At 57.5% G+C, this 21953-nt stretch overlaps 1 protein-coding gene across 3 annotated transcripts in view; it reads left to right on the forward strand.

The window, feature by feature from the left end:
• The first annotated feature begins 6010 nt into the window (after positions 1–6010).
• The window catches only part of PLCG1 (phospholipase C gamma 1), a 47083-nt gene continuing 31140 nt past the window's right edge, over positions 6011–21953 (forward strand). For 2 of the 3 annotated variants that reach the window (XM_086622698.1, XM_086622697.1), the window contains exon 1: positions 6011–6212. In XM_086622698.1, the coding sequence (XP_086478824.1) occupies positions 6011–6212 (202 nt within the window). The remainder of the gene's footprint in view (positions 6213–21953) is intronic. The other variant, XM_086622699.1, reaches the window with a different exon arrangement.

Here is a 21953-nt window from a genome sequence, read left to right on the forward strand (position 1 = left end):
GTGGTGGCGTCTGTGTGTTCTTTCAGCTCGGGCCCTGGACCGTGAGGTCCCCGAGGTCCCTGGGTTGGGGGGAGATGGTGGTGGGCCTGGCACCACGCTGTTTCTGCAGCCCCCGTGCAGTGCAGGCACTGCCTCCGTGGCAAGGTGCTTGAGGCTTTCTCTGTTGAACGGGGCTGCACAGAGGATGGTGAGGCCCTGGAGAGGGCCTGGTGGGTTGGGATTGACCCAGCAGTTGTGTCTTCATCAGGGTGAGCTGAGAGCATGTGGGTCCACGATGATGCCAGGGATCTGAAATGAAGCACCTGGCCGTGGCTGGCTTTTGGAAGGGAGAAGCTTTCCACAGCTGCTGATGTTGCCCTCGTGTTTTGAGTGACTGTCATGGCTGCTTGCTTGTGCTGAGCGGTGGTTGCTCTGGGGTAGGTCTGTGTGGTCACGTAGCCAGACCCTCGGGTGGAGGAGTTGGTCCTGCAGCATCGCAGCGTGGGGTGTTCTGGAGCCCTGCTTAGGGGCACAGAGAGCTGAGCAGGCTGTCCCACCAGCCTGCTGCTTGCTCGTGAGCTCACATTAATGCTGGGATTCGAGGTGGTCCATCCTCTGGCCTGGTTCCCAGATCCCAGCAGGAATCACCTGAAGGATTTTATTCCCTTTTAGTAAGAAGCTGCGTGGTCCCTGTTGGAGCCCTGTCCCTGTGCATCCTGCTCAGCAAGCCTGGGAGCCTGCCCTCAGCCTGAGGAGTGGCTGCGGGTGCTGGGTGAAGACGCTTTCTGGGGCTCATTGGCTGCATTTGTGAGTTAGTGGGAACATCAGGAATGTGGCTTTGCATTTTTATTTGAGGTCCCTTCAAGCATCCTTGGAAATGGAGGCTCTAGTGAAATGGGAAGCGACCTGAGGCAGCAGGAGTGAGGGGCACAGCCAGGCTGACCCCTGGCAGGGAGGAAGGGGTGGGATGGTGCTTGTTTGGGCCCAGGTGGCCTCTGGCGAGGTGTTTCCAGCTCATGCAAAAGCAGCTTAATGGCAGCCCAGTGCCCAGCCAGCAGAGCAGGGCTGGCTGGGGAGGACAGAGGAGCTGGAGCTGTGTGCGAGGGTGCTCTGGGGTGTTGGGGCTGGGGGTGCTGTGGGGAAGCCCGAGCACTGCTGAGCTCAAGGAGCCTGGAGGGTGGGGCTGAGGGCAGGGTCTGGTCTGCCCTGTGCCGTACAACTTGGGATCCTCAGCTACTGCTGGAGACGATGGACCCCAGGCACCGGCAGTGCCCGCTGCTGGCAGAGGGGAGTCCCGTGTTCCTCCCAGCCAGGAAGGACAGTGTCCTGTCCCTGCCTGGCTCTAATCTTGCCTGCTTCACCCCTACCTGACCGCTGGTCGCTGTGGGTTTCCATGCACGCACACCTCAGCATCGGATTGCTTTGCCTCCCACGGGCCGTCTTCGCACCTGGACACGGGAAAACCTCTTGCCAGCGGGGCAAGAGCAGCGGGATGTGGTGAGACCTGAGCTGCTCTTCCTGGTGTGGTTTCTCTGCTGCCTTGTATTAGCCCACAGGGCGCCTTCCAGCTCCTTCCCCTCATGGCTGGGAAGGGCAGGAGGCTGGGCAGGATCACGGGCACTGAGGCTGATGGATGCATCTGTTTCCCAGGCATTGGAGAGCAGCCTGGGGCCCGGTGTTCTTGGGGAGCATGGAGCAGATGCAGCACCTCCTGATGCTGGGGCAGCACTTGCTGGGCTCCCAAACCCCATGGTGGGGGCTGTGAGGTCGGGTTGAGCCGGCCCCCGGAGCCCCTCGGCAGCCAGCCCCGAGCAGGGCTTCCTGCTGCCCGCTGCCGTGCGCTCAGGCGCTTTGTTGTGGCTGCAAAACGCGCAGTTTGGCAGGAGTTACCGTTTACTCTCTGGGGCCTTTCCAAGGTGCAGCGGAGAAAATGCCAACGGAGAGCGAAAGGGGCTCATTGTGCTCCTGACCTGCCCGTGCCTGGAACAATGCAGCCCGTAAAAATATCCTTTCTATTTATACAGCCCGCTCCCTGCGCTCAGACCTGGCTGAATTAAATCCCCGTTTGGAATTAGACCTCACAGACCTCGTGCTGCTGTGCAGGGAGATGTGCTTCTCCCGCTGGAGGAGGAGGGGAGGGCCGTGCTCCTGCAGAGGGGGACCCCCCAGCCAAGCATCACCGCCAGCAGATCCGCCTTCTCCCTGGGAACATGCCCCTGGCCAGGCTGGGGGTCGTGGTTCTTGGCACTCTCAGCCTGGAGGTGCAAGGCCAGGCTGATGCCCCAGGCTGGGGGTGCTGTGGCTCTCCCAGCACACGGTGCAAAACCAGCCCTTGGAAAGGCACCGGGCTCCCTCTAGACACTGGGGAGCACGGCCGCTCTCCCGCCGGCTCTGTCCTGGGAGGGAGCTGAGGAGGATTTAATCTGTATTTTCACCCGTGGCACAGCAGGATCAGGACCACACATCCCGCACTTCAAATGGAGAATTCCCAGATCCCATTGACTTGCTGTGCAAACAGGGAAATGGCCACGAAACGTGCCACATCCCACCACTGCAGTGTCTGATCCTCACCTGCCCCAGTGCCACCACCCAGGTACTGCTTTCCTGCCCCACAATAGGGCTTGTGTTTGGCAGCGAGGGAAACGAAGGCAGCGATGGCGTGACCAGAGGATGGGTAAGGTTGAAACTGGAACTTGCGCATTGTGAGCTGGTGGAAGGCTGCAAACCCTGCTGGACGCAGCCCCATCCCCCTTGAAGTCTTACAGGATTCAGGGGCTGGAAATTGAAACCAGGTGAATTTCAGGATATTAAAAAAGTATGTGCCCCCACCAGTAACACCAGGGAGCCAGGGGCTGTAGTGGGTTTGCCATCAGGTGCCAGTTGTAATCCAGAGGGAACTCGCAATGCCTGGAAGGGGCAGGAGGATGTCAGGGGTGGGGGGCAGCTCTGCCTGCGGGCACAGCTTCGCCCCAGCTCCTGCGTGAGCACGCTGCACGCAGCAGGCACCGCGCCAGCATCTGCAGCATCTCTGCGGCCCCAGGCGGGTCTGCTTTCCATCCCTGGCAAAAACCCGCCTCGCGCTGCTCTGTGTCTGCTCACACCATGCCGGGGCCGGAGGCAGCTCAGCACCGCTGGCCCTGCGGGTTTTCCAGATCCTGCTCACTGCTGGGCCAGGGGAAGCTCTTCCCCCATGGGCTGGGTTCTCGTGTACCCGCCCCTGGCAGCGCAGAACAGACAGGAATGAATAAATAACCCGGAGCGGTGCATCTCCCTGGGGATTGCAAGATGCTGAGTACCACTTGCTCGGATGAGGTCTGAGCACCTCCTCTCTACGCACGGTCCTCGGGCCGGGAGAGCGACAAGTCTGCTCCCAGACACTGGTGTCAGAGGGATGCTGGGCTGCAGAGACCCCCGTGCTCACCCCTGAGGTGGCCTCAGGGTTTTGTTTCCCTGGATTTTGCTCCCGGCTGTCCTTAAACCAGAGGTCACGAGGCTGTTAGCCTGTTCCTGGGTGGAGGATGCAGCTGCTGCATGAATCCTGCAGGATACCAGGGGATTGATGCCCCATGCCTTGGGGTGGTGGGGACCCCACAGGTGCTGGGGCCAGCGCAGAGCGGAAAACCCCCTTCTCCCAGAGGTGTTTGCAAGGGAAGACTTGCAGAGTCCACCCCCTCTACAGCCGTGGGATGGACACGACCCAGGGGTCCGACCCGCTGTGGACCAAAGCCTGGGCAGGGCAGGGTGGAGCGGGACAGGGTAACAGGAATAGGATGGAAGTTTCCGCTGCCCGCAGAGGCCGTGGGCGATCACCCGCAGCCTGGCAGTACAGGAGCCGGGAGCACGGAAGGACGAGGCTGGCAGGCAGCAGACAGACAAAAGCGGTTTCGCGTGCTGTCAAATTAAACTGTGAAATTCCTCGGCGCGCAGCATCGCAGACACGGAAAGTTAACGCAAGGCCAAAAAGCGATTAGTCAAACTCTGCGAAGAAAAAACATCCGTCGCAGACACCTCATTGCAAACCACCGCCTCCGCGCGCCGGCCACCCAGGGCTCCGGGGCTGGGGACGCGCCGTGCCGGGCGCTTTCCATCAGCGTGAACAGGCAGCGTTTGGGAGTGACGGAGTTACCTTTTTTGCTTCTTCGACGGCCACACTCCCTTCTCAGGTTTTGCCCTCAAAAACAAGGGTGTGCCCATAATGCTCAGCTATTTTAAGACCACTGGGAGCCGGCTGCTTCCTGCCGGTCCTGAGCAAGGCCGTTACACAGGCGAGGAGCGACATCCCCGGCGGGAGCGGCAGCGGCTCACCCCGGAGGGAGCAGGGCAGAGGGTCCCGTGCCCATGGCTGCGGGCTCACCTGCCCACCTCGGGGCTCCCACCGGCTCCCAGCGGCTCTGCCTCAGCTGAGCGGGTCCCCAGCACTCTGTCACCCCTCACGGTGCTGCTGTACGCTGGTCATTGTTACAAGGGCAGGTTTAGGTTCTTATCCCAGCGCGTTTGCCCTTGCTCTCCTTTTTGGGTAGGACTCATAACAACCGTGAACCTTGTAGGGCTGCTTGTGTATGTGCACACGATCACGTGCGTGCTTGTGCGTGTCCCTCCGAAGGCAGGTGGAGCAGCGGGACAGAGGGAGCTGCTTGCGTTTGATGGGGGCCTCGCTTAGCAAACGATGCCCTTTCAGACCCACCCATGAGCTGGAGGGTGAGATAAGGGCTGCTCAGCCGCATGTTGCCTTGCCATGGGCCTGCAAACACACGTGCATACGTGTGTGTATGGGTTTGTATATATTGTATACATATATAGGGGTACATCCCCTCCACCCTCTCCCTGTGGGAGATCCCCACCTGCACCGCTCTCCTGCTGTGGGGCTGTGCTCGCCCTCGGGCAGGCCAGCTCCTGCCCCATGCACCCGCCACCAGGGTGTTTGCACGGGTCTCGGGTCACGGTCCCAGCCCAGGACAGCTCCAGCACACACCCTGCCCTGGGGTGCCCTGATGGGGAGGAGGGCATGGGGCGGTGGGGAGGAAGGCCAGCAGTGCAGAAAGGGAAATTGCAGGCTTTAACCACATGAATGGAGCAAACCGCCCTGAAACGCTTCCCAATTCAACCGCTTATCCCCTCGCTAACCCCGCTTTTGTGTGGCCTCCCGCCCGGGGCAGAGTGGGGCTGGAGAGCCTCCAGTGACCCCTGGATCCCTACACATCCCTGGGGACGGCATGCCACCGGCCACCCTGCAAAGCCCATCTTGCTTTCCCTGCTGGCACAGGTCCGGCCGTCATTTATGGGGAGGAAGCTGAGGCAGCTGCACGCTCGGCTCCGGTGAGGAGCTGTGCCACGGGGCCAGCGGCCGCCAGAGGGGAAAAGCCATCCCGCTTGGCCTGTCCCAGTGCAGCAGGGCTGGGATGTCCCCAGGAGGGCAGGGAGAGCAGAGCACCTCCCGGGACCAGCTGCCAGCCTGGCCCGGGCCCTGTGTCCCTGTGTGTGCCCACTCGCCCCACGGTGGACACGAGGGATGGGGGGCAGCGGCGGGAGGCTCGGGGGGCTGAGCCCCTCGGCCCCACAGCTGCGCACCAGGGAGACGGCCCATGGGGCGCAGCACCCCGGGACCCCACATCCGCTACGCCACGGGGCGTGTTGCACGCCCAGGACCCCACGCAAAACGTGCTGTGGGGTGCCAGGGCCCCATTGTGTCCTGCGCGGTGGGGCGCGTGGCGCAGAGAGGACCTACGTGTGCCATGCACGTGGGGTGCAGGGTACCCCCGGTACCCCAGCAGTGCCCCCCGCGGACCCCCGGCTCGCAGCGACCGCCTCCCCCGTGCCCGTCCCACCGCACGGGGCCGCGCTCCGCCCCGCGCCACCGCCCCCTTCCCTTCCCTCCCCTCCCCTCCCGCCTCCTTCCTCGCTCCTCCTCCTCCTCCTCCTCCCCCTCCCCGCGGCCGGCGGCGGGCGGGCGGGCATGGGGCGCGGCGGGCGGCGCTGAGCGCGGCGGCGGCGGCGCTCCGGGCGCTCCCGCTCCCCTTTGTTCGCGGCGCTGATGGCGGCCGGGCCGGGCAGCGGCCCCGGGGCGCCCAGCGAGGCGGAGGCAGCCCACCTCTGCCGCAGCCTGGAGGTGGGCACCGTCATGACCCTCTTCTACTCCAAAAAGTCGCAGCGACCCGAACGGAAAACTTTCCAGGTGAAGCTGGAAACGCGGCAGGTCACCTGGAGCCGCGGCTCCGAGAAGATCGAGGGAGCCGGTGAGTGCGGGGCAGGGAAGGGAGGGATGGCCGGGAAACCCGGGCAGGAAGGGGAGGAAAAGGACTCTGGATCCCTCGGGGCGATGGGTGCGGGGCGGCCCCGGCCGGAGCCGAACCGGGGAGCCGCCGTTCCCCGGCTCGGAAAGCGGCGTGAGGCTCGGTGGGGAGGAGGAAGAGAAAAAACAAACAAACAATAAACCCCAACCCCTCTGCGCCCGGCATCTCCCCCGCAGCAGCTCAGATGGCGGAGAAGGTGTCCGGTGTCCCTGCCCGGGGCCGGCTCCGGCCGCACGGTGCGCGGCTGCCGCGGGAGATGCGCGGGCCGGGTACCGCCATGGCCGCCCCAGCACCGCCTCCCAACTTTCCGCATCCCACTTCGGCATCAGACTTCCCCTGGGGTAAACTGAGTGCCTTTTCGCGGGTGGTACCTTGGCTAACAGCACCTAAGAGCCTCAAAAGGAGGCAGGATTAGTTTGAGCCCTTTTGAGGTTGCACCTTGGAGCAACAGATGAGATGACACGGAAACCAACCCAAAATATTGTAATGCAATTTCCTCCTCTTCCCTTCTCCCCTTTGCGCATCTGCCCAAGGATGATGGCACAGGGTCAGGTGGAGCACGGTTGGCATTGAGCCGGGTTCCGCGCAGCCCGTTTGCAGCGGTGGGTGCCGTTACCGGCAGAGCAGCTTGTGGGCTTCGTTTTCCCACATGTGATGTGGACCTGTAGCACGAGGAGGGCAGGGGAAAAGATTCGTAAGAGAAGCGAGCGTCAAACCACAAAGATGGGTGGGAAGTGGGAGAGAGCAGGGAGGCCCCGCACTGGGAAACTTTTAACCTCGGCGTTGGTTTCCCAGGTTACTGCTGTTTCTCTTAAATTACCTTTCCCGCTCCCACGCGCGCCAGCACAAGGACAGGGTCTCTGTGCGATGCTGGAGGCGAGGAAGAGGGGACACGCACAAAGGCAACGTGACGTAAATCCCTGGTGCTGGCCTTGGCGTGGCGGCGTGTTAGCGCCAGCCTTCCCCACGTCGAGGGGTGCAGCTGGGGCACAGCGAGGCTGTGGAGAAGTTGTCATCCCTCCTGGCAAGTGCTGCTGGCCCAGGGAGTAAAGGTTGGATGCTGTTGGTATTGCCAGGGGGCTCAGGTGGAGAAAGGCGGTGGAGATGATGGTCGTGTCTCTGTGGCAGAACCACAAAATGCTGATGCTTCCAGGTTGAGGCTTTGGTTTGCCTTAAGACCCTTGGAGTCCTCTAGCTTCTGCCCAGTGGCATCTCCAGGCAGATCTGGAAGAAGCCTTGGGCTCTGTTAGCATCGCTGGATGTGAAGGTCCCCTATACCTTTCTCAGGGTGGCCTTGAGGAGCTTTGAGGCAGTGGGAGAGGGAGGAGAGTGCAGTGCTCCGTTGGCCCTAGGCTTAAGTTGTTCTTAAGCTACGGCAAAGCACCCATTTGTTTTGTTGGTGAGGTGCTGGTTTCTGGCAGTGTCTACAGGCCATGTGGGTCCATGGCCCATGGTGGGACAGAGGTCCCCACCGATGTCTACATGGGCGATTGTTCCTGTGGGCAAACCTCAGCAGCCACTGCAGTCCTGGTAAGGTTGGGACCTTAACTTCAGGGAAATTTAGAGGACTTTAACTTCTGTACCAAAACTGTGTTGGTAACAGTGATGATAATGTCATGGCTGCAAGGACTTCTTGTGCTGTGCAGACAGCCAAGAGCAGATCGGTAAAAGCAGAGAGTGCGTCCCAGGGACCAAGGTGATCAAATTAAAAAATTAATAAAATCCACAGGTTTCTAGTGAAAGAAAAGCAAAACAAGGGACAGCTGGTTCCCTTGTGTTCTTTTCAACGTCACCTGTTGATATTTTCAGTAGAAAATTATTTGAGACTCCTCTGCTGCACCTCAGGCGAGTTGGCCGGCTGGTGGCCATGGGCTCTGGGTTCCCTGGCACGTGCCTCCCAACACGTGTGATGTTCCTGCAGTGCGTGCAACCCTCCTGAAGGCAAGGTGGGCCGTGCTGGAGAGAGAGGACGTCAGCCTGAAGAGCTGCCATATCTTCAGCCCCATCTGTCTGGTGCCGGATGCTTTCCCCGTGGCCTCTTGTCTGCACGTGAGCACCTTGCCCTGTCCTCAGTCCCTCCTCTGGTGTCACCCTGAGCAGCACCCATCCCCTCGCCCCTCTTCCTTCACAGGGCTGAGGAAGGAGAGTTTTGCTTTAATGTTTCCTGGACAGAAGCGTGGGAGCTCCAGGTGGAAATACCGGCTTGTGTACACAAATAGTGACTGTGTATCTAGGCAGGCGAGGCAAAGCCTCGCGATCGATGGCCAGCGATACTAGGTTGTTGGCCAGCTTCCCTATTTTCATCTGGATGCGCTTTCTGGGCAGAAAAAGGATGCCTGGGGAAACCCAGGTGTGTGGCATGACACGTGGCAAAGACACTGATGTGTTCCTCTCCTGGCTTATCCCTCCGTTGATGACCAGCCTTTACTGGCACAGTGTTCACATGGCCGTGGTGAGAGCCGGAGGGGGAAGTGACCTGGAGTCAAGCTAATCACTTTCAGTGCAGGGTAGTTTTAACCCTGAGCAATGGCTGACCCAGTTCTCCCTGTGAAGACAAGCCATGCTGGCGTGGGAAGCAGGAGGTTGGGTCTGGCAGGAAGACTGGGGCTTGGTTTTCATGGCAGTACTGGATTGGCTCTAACATGCAAAATTAGTGAGGTCATGAGCAGAGGAGAGCAGCTAGCTGTCAGGAGGTGAGATGTTCCTTCCCATGGAACAACATCTCCACCGGACAATGCCTGGGGGTCTACAGGTCAAAGACTGGTCTGTTCATGGATCGGTAGTGAATGTTCTTGTGTTTCTTGGGATATGGAGACCAGCAAGGAGCTTCAGAACTCCCTGGACACAAGTTAGTTGTCTAAGTAGGAATAATCCTGGGTGTTTATCCATTTCAGAGTAGGTGAGTATCCATGGATACTCACATATGGAGGTCTTGGACTCAGGGCACGTCTGTGTAGATGGCCATGTCTTGCAGAGGTATCTGTCTCCATGAACACTCCAGCATGGAGGATCTGTGCTCCTTTCTCTGCATCTGGTGGGTTTAGCAGAAACAAGATCTGTATTTGTCCCAAGGAGGGGTGGGCAGTGGCCCCCCAGTGGGGGACCTGGCTCTATTACTGGCCCTGTTGGGAAGAGCATAGCCTCCATGGCTGCAGCTCAGGAAGCCTTCCACTGCGTGATAGGCAGTGCACGAGGGAATGGAGGATCAGCTGGATCATCTCCAGGTGGCCTCAGGCACGTGGGCTAAAGCTGCAGTGTCATGGGAGGAGAGGGCTCTTTTGGTGGTGCTTGGCTTTCTGGTGCATGCTGACCTGGAGCTTACAGGGGAGCAGAGCCTGAGCAGGCTTCAGGTCACCCCACCGCTGGAGAGGAGCACACCTGGAGAAGGTCCGGGGATACCCCCATCCTCTGTGCCTTTGGTGCCTCAGCAGCAGTGTGCTGTCGGTCTGACAGCTTCTCCCTGACCAAACAACTCCACTGGCCACACTGCTTGTGCTCAGAGGAGTTGGGACATCTTTCAAGTTACTTACGGAAGCAAGCAGGATCTGGCTGGCCTCTGGAAGGATCTTTTGGCACGGAAGGCTGAAGCCCTTAGTGCTGAACAGAGTCTCCTAACAGTGGTGAGATCGGACCGGAGGGATGCTGACTGGGGAGTAGCTTGTGTGTGATGGGCTGGGTGGCAGCACCACACATGCCGTAGGTGGACAGGGAACCCACCAGCCTTGTTGGCCACCATCAAACCACCCAGCCCTGCCCTCCTGCTCGAGAGCCAGGAGGTGTTGGCGTCACGGTAGGTTGGTGCCAAGAGGAAAGGGAAGCCCTTGCTGGAGTGACCTCGTCCCCTCGCTTTGTGACCCTCGTGTAGCACAGCGGGAGCTCCGGGCAGCTGGGCTCCCAGCCGAAGAACCTCTCCTGTTGGAAAGGACCCATCTCGCACTCTTCGTTAACTCTTCGGCTCCCCTGGAGCACCCTGGACAAGAGGAATCAGCTGAGGGACAGGGAGGAGGGGGCAGACCTGTCTGTGTGGGGAGCCTTTGGCTTTGAAAAGCCGTCACCTCCTTCTCCTGAACTTTCTTATAACTGAAACTGTGCAAAATGAAAAAAAAAAAAGTTGGTTTTTTTTTTTCAATTAATATTTGTTTTTATCCAAAAGGGTTTCAGCCAGCTCTAATTACCAAAGCATTGCTTTCTCGCTAATCAACTCTGCAGAGGGCCTGGCTGTTACAATGGGAAGAGCTCTAATAATTTTCTGTTCTTTTTGTTAATCACCCAAAGCAAAGTAGAGCTAATCCCTCGAGTCAGTTGTCTTTTATGCTTTTTTGGTGTTTTTTTTTTAAAAAAAACTTCCTGTGTTATGTAATTCTTTTTTTAATATAAAAGGGTCTCGTGTTCGTGACTTCACATGCTGGGGGGTTATAGGCCACCTTCTAATTGATCTGTTTGCCTTGAAACATGTCAGAAAATTCAGAGAGTTTGCTCGGAGAGCGAGCTGAAAATTTGGAGCAGATGTTTCTTTTATAGGGGAGAGAGAGGAGGGGGGGAAAAATCCACCTCGAAAAAACCCTGGTTGCGTTCTTGCTTTCAGTGAAATGAGCTCACTCCCATGGAGGTGGAGAAAAGCCGTTGTCTGTGCAAAAGAAAAGGCAGGGACTGTAAAATATTAATACAAAGTGACTCCGGAGGATTTCTCATACCTCATCCTTTCCAACTACCTGCCTCTGTCGTTAGTCCACCGAGGCCCAGCGTTTTAATTTTAATTTTTATTTATTTATTTTAATTTTGTGGTTTTAAGGCCATCTGAATAAGCAGAGAGGCTTGGAGCTCTTGAGCAGCGAGCAAGCTAGAAATGGCTTTCGAGGATAAACTAACTTTAGGGTCAGATCCCCTTCGAGTCCTGCACCGGTCCCCCTCCTGCTCTGCTGCCCCCCGGCCACAAGCAGGGGCTGGGAAGAGGAGAGCTTGCTCCCGAGGTGCCTGGAGCAGGGGGCTGCAGAAATTGCTGGTGTGGGAAGGTGAGAGCATGGCTTGTGACCGTCGTCATGGGCAAAGCTTCCGCTGCTGAAGCTCTACTGTGGGAGTTTCTTGAGTGCGGGGTTTTTTGTGTCGTCACCAGTCCCCTTCTTGCTCACTGGGATACTTGTGTTAAACCGGGGAAGGCGCACGAGCTCTACTCTGCCTTCACCTCCAAACTGAAACAGCCTCTTTCCCTTCGCTTCGCATCCCTTCGTCATCTCTCCTTTTTCTTCTTGGTAGCGTCTCCCAGGAGGAACAGGTTAGAAGACCCCTACTCATGCAGTACTAAGACACGGCACAAATTACCTCCTCCCTTGGCATCTCAAAAGCTTCTCTGCAACCTGGAGAGCCGCTCCCCAGGTCAGCCAGCTGTGCTCCGCTCCGGTGCTGCACCCGCGTTGTCCATCCGATTCCTTCGTTTGCCAGTCAGCCACGTGGAAGGTATTGGCTTATGGGTTTTAAGCCCGCTAATTAAAACGTGCTGGAGAGGTTTTGCGTAGCGATTGCTTCTCACCTACGCCAAGGGTTTTTCAGGGCAGAAGCGCTGTGGCTTGGCTTCCTCCCTGCCTGCAGGCAGCCGTGTTGGCTGGACACCACGTGTGCTGAGAGGAGCATCTGAGTAAGCTGGATCTGAACATCTGGCTTTGCGGAGGAGCACCTCGCGTGCTCGGTGCCGTCACCTCCCATCTCCAGGGCCAGTTTTGTCGTGGGATTTCGTACAGGACTTTTAATGCACCCCATCTCTGTGCTGAGCCAACAGCCGCCCAACCCAATCTGTGATCTTTTTACTGCTCTTTGTTTCAGCGCCCTTGCCTGCAGGGCGGGTAGTTGTTCTTATCAGCGTTTGCTCAGCTCCGTTATCTAATCGCAGTGGTGTGGGCTGCGAACCTCCCGAAGAGATGCCGATGTTAGCGATGCCCATCGCCTGTCCCTGCGCCAGCAGGCGTGTGACCTTCCGCGTATCTTGCAGATTGCAGATGGAGAAGAGGCTTGTCTGCAGTCTCAGCAGGAGCCTGAGGGGGGTCGGGGGGCAGTCGATGCTAAAGTCCTCATCCCTGAGCAGTGCGAAGGTCCCCATCCCCAAGCGTTGCGTGTAGTGGAGCACGCTTAACCACTGACTTACTCCAAGGGTACGGCCTTCATTTCGTTTTTGTGGTCCCGGGAACTTGGGTGCTGCTCTTTGGCTGGGGCCTTCCCCTCCAGAGAGCACTGAGACCCTTGTGTCCCTTGGGAAGGGACCCAAGTGATGCCTCTGCACCAGGACGGGCAGACTGGCCAGAATGTAAACCTTGCTGACACTTGGGATGGAGCAGGAGCTCTGTGAGTACAAGCACTCAGTTGAGGCTGCTTTATGGTTTTGGCTACATCACAAGATTTCTACTTCTGTCCTGCCTTGACCAGCTGCAGCAGCTCAGCCTGTGGATGGGAACTTCTGAAGCTGCTGGAAGTGGAGCACATTTGATTGCACATCCGTCTCCTCTGTCTCTGCCGAGGTGGGATCCTGCTGTGGTCGGTGTTGCAAACGGTTTGTGCTGAGCATCTCATCCAGGCTGTGAAACTGGTGGCAGGAGCTGTGAGACTTCTTCCATGTCATCCCTCCACTGAGCACAGTGATCGCCAGTCCTGCGTGGCTGTAAAAATACAGCAGGACCACACCGTTGGTGGCCATATAGCTCTTTAGATGAAGGGACCAACAGTGGTAGTCTCTGCTTAATGGTAGATTAACCAAAAGCTGGGCTGGTGGTTTGTGTTCGGAGGTGTCTGACAGTGCTTCTCGGAGCTGGGTGGCCTGGCTGGGGCTGCAGCGAGCCTCTTGTGCTGTGTCCCTTTTCCCGAAGTGTCGCGGGTTCGGTAGGACCTGCTGTAAACACGCGGTGAAGGAGGGGTGCGGGGAGCCCAGGAAGAGCTTGCAGCATGTGGTGAGGGGGTGTGGGGCTTCGATCACAGAAACCACGTGCAGCTCTGAGTTGAAACCATCGGCTGAGCCTTGTTAGACAGTAAAAGGAAATGTCTGAAGTCAGTGAGAAGACTTTTTTCTTTTCTAGTGTGCTCTGAGGTTTAAGGGCAGTAGAAATCAGAAATCAGTGGGGCTTAAATGTTGACGTCCTTACAACGCTTTTGAGAAGTTACCTACCACATCCTCCTGGCTTCCCCTTGGCCAGGCGAGCCTGGAGAGCGGATGGTGGAAGATGGTGCTGAAATAGAGCAACTGGGAGGATACTTATCTAGAAAAGGATGAAAGAAGAAAGGTTTGTGTGTTCGACGGATACCTGCAGCTGCATGGAGAAAATGGTTTGGTATCTGACGATCAGGGATGCTGGCAGAAACCTGCAGCCATCACAGCACACGCGTACCCGTGGGGCTCGCCTCGCTCACGATGTTTGCTGCTGCTGACTCTCTCCTGCCGGTGTCGCGTAGGAGATGGGTTTAATATCTAGCACATCTTCTGTGCGGTGACTGTATCCTGCCCTGGACGGGGGTGGGTGGGTGATCTCATGGCTTTTCCTCCGCTCCGCTGTCCCTGCTCATCTGTTCCGCCCAGCGTGGTTTCTGTGCCAGAGGTGTTATGCCAGGCAGCGGCAGGAGGGTGTCTCCCAGACTGGGGAGAGCCCTCGGGAGGGGGACACGGTGACAATGGCTGTTTCCAAAGGGACTCTGCAGTGCTGGAGAAAGCTTTCCTTCAAAACGGTTTTAATCTTTCAAATGTTGAGGATTTTTATGTTGCACAAAGAGCTGTTTGGAAAAAGCTTTTTGATGTTGATTCAAATGAAACTTCCTCATTTCTGAGAATTTTCTGCCTTTCTGAAGATCCCCCAGCACTTGGAGCTCCGGGCAGGGCTGTGCTTCTGGCCGGCGCCTGTGCCTGGCGCATCCCTCCTGTCCCAGCTCTCCTTATCTCTGGGCACTTTGCTGCCTCTTGGTATATTCCCATCACATATCAAACACCTTGATGTGTCAGACGGCAGGAGAACATGTGGTTGTGGAGTACCCAAAGGGCTGGTGTCTCTGACAGAAGCTGGAAACTCTAAATTTGTTGAAGTCAGCAGAGCTTTACGACGCTGACAGCTCATGCTCTGAAAGTCTCTGATTTTCAACCTGCTTTTCAGCCCCATCTCTGCTGCCTGCATGGTCTCGTGGCTCTTTAGCTCAGTTTGGAGCTGGCGGTCCTGAATTGGGCTGGCTGGAAAGCTGTGGAAAGCCTTCCAGAGTCTGGAACAGATTCCTCTCTTGCTTTCCTCTGCAGCTCCTACTTTCTGTTTGCAAACACTTGTAGTTGTTCTGAGGTTTTGGTCAATCGTGTCTTCTCGTGCCGTTAGTACGGAGCCCCAGTGCACGCCTGGCCGTCTGCAGGCAGGCAGACCCACACCGGTGGTTTAAAAGTGTCGTGGTGAAGGTTGTGGTGCAGCACGTGAGCTTCCATCAACGGGAAGCTGAGCTGGCTTTGTCCGCTGGCCTTGAGGATGAAGCGGCTAATAGCCATGGCAGAAGAGACAGGACTGTGCCTTGCGCGTTGTGTTTTCTCTCCAGCTCATTACAAATGCATTTATTTTCTTTTTCTTGCAACGTGACTCTTTTTCTCTGCCTTGACACATGAAATCCTCACGCCCAGAGCTGCGCTGCCTCTTGTTTGCAGCTCAGCCTCTCTGCTCATCCCCAGCCTTTACCCATTGCGGGGAGCGACCTGCGGGGCGAATTGTCCTCAGGGACTGATGTTGTCTTGGGTTGCCTGTTCCCTCTGCTTTCAAAACTCGTCACCTGGGAGCTGGATGCGTGATCACTATGCCACGGTCCGTCCCGCTGCACTGCTGGGCTCAGGACACCTGGCAGGATGGGTGCGGAAGGGATGCTGCGCTCCCAGCAGCACGCAGCGATGCTGTGGCTGCTCCTGACGCCATGAGCTGCTCTGACGTGGCGATGTCCTGCTCTCTGTCTCTGCTGGAGCTCCCCCAATTCGCTCTGTGGTGTGCCTTGCTCCCTCCTCCTGGGCTTGAGCCGTGCAGGGCCCCATCCTGCTCCAGTTGAGCATCTCTCCGTGCTAGGGCTGGACCAGCTGGAGTTGGAAATTGTTGTCACTAAGAGGGGATGTCAAGGAAGGCCGTCGCGGCAGGCTGTGCCCCGCGGGGACGCTGGGTAGAGCAGCTGCTCGAGAGTCTTTTTCCTGTTTACTCGCTCCCAGAAGTGCGGGGTGATGTGATGATTAAAGGACATCCCTCCCACGTGTGCCGGTGCATCCTTCATCCCTCCTCCTCCTCACCCTTACTTGGGGTGGGTATCTTCACGCATGCGGTCCCCAGCCTGTAAGCCAGGTCAGATAACTGGTGGCTGTGGACGAGTGTTCAGCCCTGTTGGGAGCACAGGATGTCCAAGAGGACTTTAACCCCCTTGGCACCCTGCCCTGTAAGTCTGCACCCTATAAATCTGCTGTGCAGCTGGTGGAAAGGTGGGGTGGGGGGTGGCTTGGTTTGTTTGCCGAGCGTTCGGGCTCTGTCTGCCATGGTCCTTCTTGGTGTGGGCGAAGGGCAAGGCTCTCGTGCTCCTGGACTGCATGAGAGCAGCAGCAGAGACCCTGCTGCCTTGTCTGTCTGAGCTCTGCTCACACGTTACGGTGCCTCTGCGAGTGCCCGTCCTGCGGGCATCACTCATCCACCTCTGGTTTCTCTGGCCAGGATCCCGGGGTATTTTGGGTGCCCCCTTTCCTTCAAGCCTGCAGTCCTTGTCCTGCTAATCCTTGCCCACTCACAGCCCTCCTCAACTTCAGAGGACCCAGAAGTTGTCCCAGGTCTGTGAGCAGACCCCGAGCGGTGCCGGGCTCCTCGGGCTTGCTGGGCAGTGGGGAATTGGCTCTGCTGGGACACAAGTTGGCTCTAAGTCCCAGCAAAGCAGCACAAATGGTTTTATCTTTTTTTTTTTTTCGTCTTCAGGGTCTCATATGTCATCTAATGCTTTGTGTCAGCCTATTCTTGAGGTCATGCTGCTGGTTGGAGTACGGTCCCCGTCATCCCCAGCAGCTCAGGCTTTGGGGCATGTTATGAAAAGGCCTAGAGATGAGTGTGAAATTTTAGAGCATTGGCTATGGAGGCTGGATATGAACCATGGAGCAGGTCGGTGTGCAAGCAGGAGGAGGTCTCCGGTTCTGAGGACCAAATAAATCTGAGGTGAAGTCATTAGGAAAAAAACAAACCTGAGTGGTAGAGGAGCCTGGTGTGAAGACCGTCACCAAGAGCTCTTGCCTCTCCCATGTAAACATAAACTGAAGATAATGTCTCCTGCTAGGGCGGTGTGTGGCTTAGGTAGTATCTGCTCAGTGCCTGGGGATCTTCAGTTGGATGGCACTGTAACAAGATGCCATTGACTATCAACCATACTCTTGCCTTGGCGATGGAAGGTGAAGCCAGCACCACCAGTGGTCCCATCATGGGTAGTGCAGATAGACTAAAAATGGTGAAAAGGCAAGAGGAGAGCCATTGTTTTCATTTTTAACCACTCTGGGACAGAGCAGGTTTGATTTCACCAACAGCTGCTCTGGTATCTCTGCCTCTTTCTCTGGTTCACGGTGTGGTGGGTGGAAGGGACTCGTGTGGTCAGTCTGGGGAGGAGGAGGAGGAGGTGACACAAGGAGGTGCTTCAACTACTCCCTGCATTGTTGGTGGAGATAGTCCAGCCCTCTGGAGCCTCCCCCACAGATAATGGCACACAGGGAGATGTAGGGAAGGGCACACATCTGGAAATCACATGTGTGCTTTAGTGAATGCTCAGTCCTTGCTGTCTCAAAAGAGCTTTTGAGTTGAGCGTGGTGGGGGAAGAGGTCAGGCTGTTGTGGTGACCTCAGATGGCTCAGCAGCAGATGGGTTCTTCATCCTGTTCTCTTTGATGCTGAAGAGCTCAAGCCCTGGTGGCGACAGGAACGAGCCATCTCCCTGCTGCCCGTGGAATGTCCTGGCCAGCAGTCGTCTTTGCTGTTAAATCGCTGTCACGGAAACTCGATTGCATCGACTGGTGGGACGGATGAAAACTGAGTCATGGCATCTGAACACCACTGCCATTTGCCGACAGCGTGACAGATCTTTTCTGTCCTTCAGTTTTCACTCCTTGCCATTGTGCCCTGTCCTGGGGACAGCGTGTGGTCACTCCTGTCTCCATTTGCTTTGTGATGGGGTGTGATTCCCTGGGCAAGAAAGAGTCAAGAAGGCACCTATGTTGGGTGCAAAGATCCCCAAAGAGCTCCAAGGAGAGCTTGCTGCTGTTGGACAGCCGGGTCCCCAGATCCACCTGTGCCAGGGCTTCCTCGTTGTCCCTGCCAAGCTCCCGGCTGTCACACTGTGAGCTGTGCTTTGCCTTGTGTGCTCAGGCACTGCTGGATTGCCATGTCTGCCCTTCTTTCCTCCTTGTTTTTTGCCCATCTGCTTGGTTGCATCCCCTTCCCATCCCTGACAGCGCTGGCAATGGGTGGGAGTCCTCCAGCTGGCTGAGAGCAGGGGACATCAGTGACCCTCTCCAGGGGACATCAGTGACCCTGCTAGCTCAAGGGGAGGAGTGCAGGGATGTTGCACAGAAGTGCTCCCTGTTGGGCCCTTCCATGGGGGACACCTGCCCAGGGAGCAGCTTCCTTCAGCATCTCCCCTCCGACCCATGCCGAAACGCAGTGCTGTCAGGTGCCTATCACCCATCCCTGCCCTCTGGTACCTCTCAGAGCTCCCTACTGCTGCGTGTCCACCTGGGAGGGAGAGAGAGGTGGGTTGGAGGAGCTGTGCTCGCAGATCGTCAGCTCTCCCCATCCTCCCACCCATTTACTGTGCTCCTGTACCGTCACGTTTCTCGCTGAAGCAGGGCTGAGGGGGATGGAGCTCTTGATGCCACACAGGAAGAAGGTCACCTTGGGGGTGGTTTACAGAGCCGTCCCTAGACAGACCGTCTGTCCAGAAGCACCGGTGCCAAGCTTCCCCTTTCCATTTGAGTCAGTGGAAGCTTGTGCCTCCAAGCAGACCAGGCTGGTGACTGAAGGGTGGCTCTGCAGGCTGCCACCAGCCTGACTTCATCTGGGGAAGGGACACGGGAGCAGCATCTGTGAAAATGAAAACTGGGGCTCATCCTACCTGGAGTAGCTCTGCTTGTGTTTGGGGTGGAAACATGCTCCAGTGTCCTGCAAAGTGCAGCAAGCCCAGCACTCTCATGGGCGCCAGTCTTGCAGGTGGCAGTGGATGTGGCCGGCAGTTGTGGATGCCCAGCACCATCCAGAAATCCTGGTACAAAACCTCGCGACTTCATGCAGACAAAATTTCCGTGGAGGACAAGAGGATAGCCCGAAGCATCCCAGGAGGGAGATTGCTGGGCCCTCACCGGGTGTTTGCCATCTAGTGCCTGTCTCCTTGAGCTCCCCACCGCTGCCCTCACAGGGCTTTGCTGGAGGGACGGGGTTGCTGGTGTTCGTGCTTCCCAGACCCAGCGCTGAGCTGGGTCAGTTCTGCACCGTGAGCTGTGACTCTGCTCTCGTGCTTTGCGGACGATTCGCGTTGGTTGGGGTTCGCCCCTCCTCATAGTGGCAGTCCTATCGTTGGGTGCCTGCACCCTGCTGTAGACAAGTAAGATACCCTCCCACCATCCAACACTCTGCAGTTTGGGGTCTCTCTTGGAGGTTGTCTGGAGGGAAATATCAAATGGGCTCGCCCTATTCTTTGCTCTTTCCGCGACGTTCCCCTCTCGCCACCCCAGGGATGAGGAATGGGCCAGACCTGCTCTCTCCAGAAGCTGTGGAAGAGATGTGTCTCCTAAGAAGTTTCTTACCACCTACCTTCTAGGCTTGTGTAGGATTGGACTGAAGTGCCCATCGCTCCTCAGACTGCAAAGGGAGCCCCAGTGACCAACTTCCATGGGATGTCCCATTTTCAGTGACATGGGAAAAGGCTCGAGGGAGACCAGGAGAGCCAGCGAGAGCATAGCATCCCCTACGAGAAGTTCATCTGCTCGAGGAGGAGGACTTGGCCACGGGACAGGGGCAAGGCTTGCTTTGTGCATCCAGCAAGCCCCCCGTGTGCACCATGAACACCCCTCCTGAGGGAAGAGGGCAGTCGGGAGAGCCGAGAGCTGGTCCCTCTGGGGGTGCAGAGGTGTTCCCTGTAATTACCCTGCTAATTAATTGCTGGCCATTAGCTGGTGTTAGGGCAGGATACATTGGGGGATGTCTCCTATCCCTGTTTCTCCCAAGCCTCTCTTCCTCCCTCTCCTTATTGGAGAGGTGTTGGCTGCAGGTGCCCGCTCGTGGGGTGTGGATGGATTTTGGGAGTGGGGGGCTCCTGGTGCTTCTTCAGGGGCTCAGGCTGTGACTGCAACAAGTGACCGTGTCTGGGGATCAGTGTCCCACCTCTGCTCCTTTGCTTCGTTTGCTGTTGTGGTTTCTCCTCTGGCGTTGGGATGGGCGTACCAGTGCAGCGTTTGCAGCAGTTGCCCTGGGTCCGCCAGTGACATGCTCACCCCATCCCCCACGGCCCCAGGGCTGCAGTGGAGCTGGGGACGGAGCTGAAGTGCTTTACTGGAGGCCACGCAGCCCACCAGAGCCAGAGCTGGGTCCAACACCACCTTCTCAGCTGCGCTGAGGTCCTTAAGCGGTGGTGATGGACAAGTGGCAGTGCTGGCAAGGGGGTGGCTCGGACTGGGTGGGTCTGAGCGTGGAGTTGTCCCCGGGATGCTGAGACCAGGAGAGTGGAAGCTGCCAGCCTTCGCGTCCTCGGTCTGTGGGCAGAGGCTGTGAGATGGCAGCATCCTGCTTCGCTCACTCGTTTTTGGTTTTGTTTTTTTTTTTTCAACTCGTATTTTCTTGCAGCTGAGAGTAAGCGGCAGAGATGTGCTGACGGTACAGGATAGGCAGCTGCCCGCCCATGGCTGCCTCTGCCTCCAGCGCTGGGAGGGCGTTCGTGAGCCCTTGAAGGCCACTGATGTGAGGCTGAAGCTGGTGGGGCAGCGAGGTGCGGGCCAGCCTGGGGAGGGTGTGCAGGACCTTCGCCTCCCTGCTCCAGCCCGTAGCGTGGGATGCAGGAGGGAAGAGCAGCTCCTCACCTCCTCTCCCCGACCCGCAGAGTGACGCAGCTGCGCAGCATCTCCTAATCTCCCTGCGCATCGCCCCGAGTTTCCCCTGCAGTTGATAAGGATTTTGGGGGGGACGGAGGAGGGAGGAGCTGGAGCTCAGAAGCCACAGGACACGTGGCCCAGGGGAGCAGCAGAGGCAGCAGCAGCTGGTGCCATGGGCAGGAAACACTGGTGTCTGCAGAGCAGCCGGCACGTCCCGGCGTGTCCTGCGTGGGCTGCCCAACGTGCGCTGCCAGTGCCTGGGCAGAGGTGCCAGCTCCCCAGGTGGCATTTAAGCTCTCTGCCTCGTGCTCCATGCTGACTGATGGAGATCGTTGAGAGGTGAGCCAGGCTTCGAGTCAGGATCCAGGCTAGTCCCAGTCATCCTGGCTAACTGGGGCCTCCCTCTTGTCCCATCTCCAGCCTGTTGAGCTGTTTTTTTTTTTTCCCAGCATCTCTCCCAGGGCGCTCTCTGCATTGATATTGCATGGAGCAAAAATTGCTGATGCAGGCAGCGGGTGAAGATGAAGCAACTTGCTGGAGTGACCCAAGACACAACTGAGCTGAGTCTGGAGGGGAAAATAGCTTGACCTGCATCTTCTCCTGAGGCAGGAGAAGTAGCTGCATGTTACAGCAACAAGAGCAGTGGGACTCAACCTCTGAGCACCAGGGTGGCTGTGTCCCTCCCTGGGTCAGTCATGGGGGCGAGAGGGGTTTTTACAGGGGTTTTGGTGTCTCACTGCAAGGGCAGTGTGGCCGGTTTTAGTTCCTAGAGGATGAGGGGTTCACTGGGGCACAGCGTGCTGCTGGTCTGGTGTTTCTGTTGGCCTCCGTGAAGACTTCCTGCCCTCTGAAAAAGTACTAAGGTTGAATTAGAAGCCTCAGCTGGTTTCTTGTTGTCCTGTCTGGATAAGCCATCTGTTAATGGCATGGGCTTGTCCTTCCGAAACCTGATAGCTGATGCACAGCAACGCTGATGGCAGGCGCGGCGGCGAGCGCAGCTGGGAGGAGGATGCAGTAACCCCATCTCTGCGTCTCCGGGCAGAGACTTTTAATTCACCATTGCAGTCTGACTTAGCCCCCTCTATTAAGGGGAGCCTGGGGGGTTGAGAGCTTGAGCTATTGTCCCTCTGAAAACCTGTACTAAGGAGAGACGCGTGGCTCTTCCCCCTGAAATGTGTCTCTAATAGGCTGGGCTCACCGCTGTGCTTCTTGCGGAGGGGCTGGAAGGTGCAGGACGCCCCTTTCTGCGATCGTTGTGGGTACAACGTGTGTTTCGTAAGAGCCACCTTAATTTTTGCAGCCTGGCCAAATCGAAGCTCAGATAGTTGCTGTCTGCCCGATTCCTCCGGCATCCCCACTGGACGTGGGGATGGGTCCATGCGAGGACAAAAGTTGGGCTCCCCTGGAGCTTTGCAGGCAGAAGGAGCTCGATAACCGGCGAAGGGCAGGCGGCAGGGCTCCAGACTGCGAGGTGCTGAAGGCTCTGGCCCCCGTCCAGCAAAGCACTTAGCGCACGCTTCACCGTTCCCCTCAAATCATGGGGGATTTTTGGTTGGGTTTGATTTTTTTTTTTTTTTTTTTTTATCCTGCTGAGCGGTGTTTGGTTGC

This window comes from Tauraco erythrolophus, chromosome 18, assembly GCF_009769465.1.
Source record: "Tauraco erythrolophus isolate bTauEry1 chromosome 18, bTauEry1.pri, whole genome shotgun sequence".
NCBI classification, from domain to species: Eukaryota; Metazoa; Chordata; class Aves; order Musophagiformes; family Musophagidae; genus Tauraco; species Tauraco erythrolophus.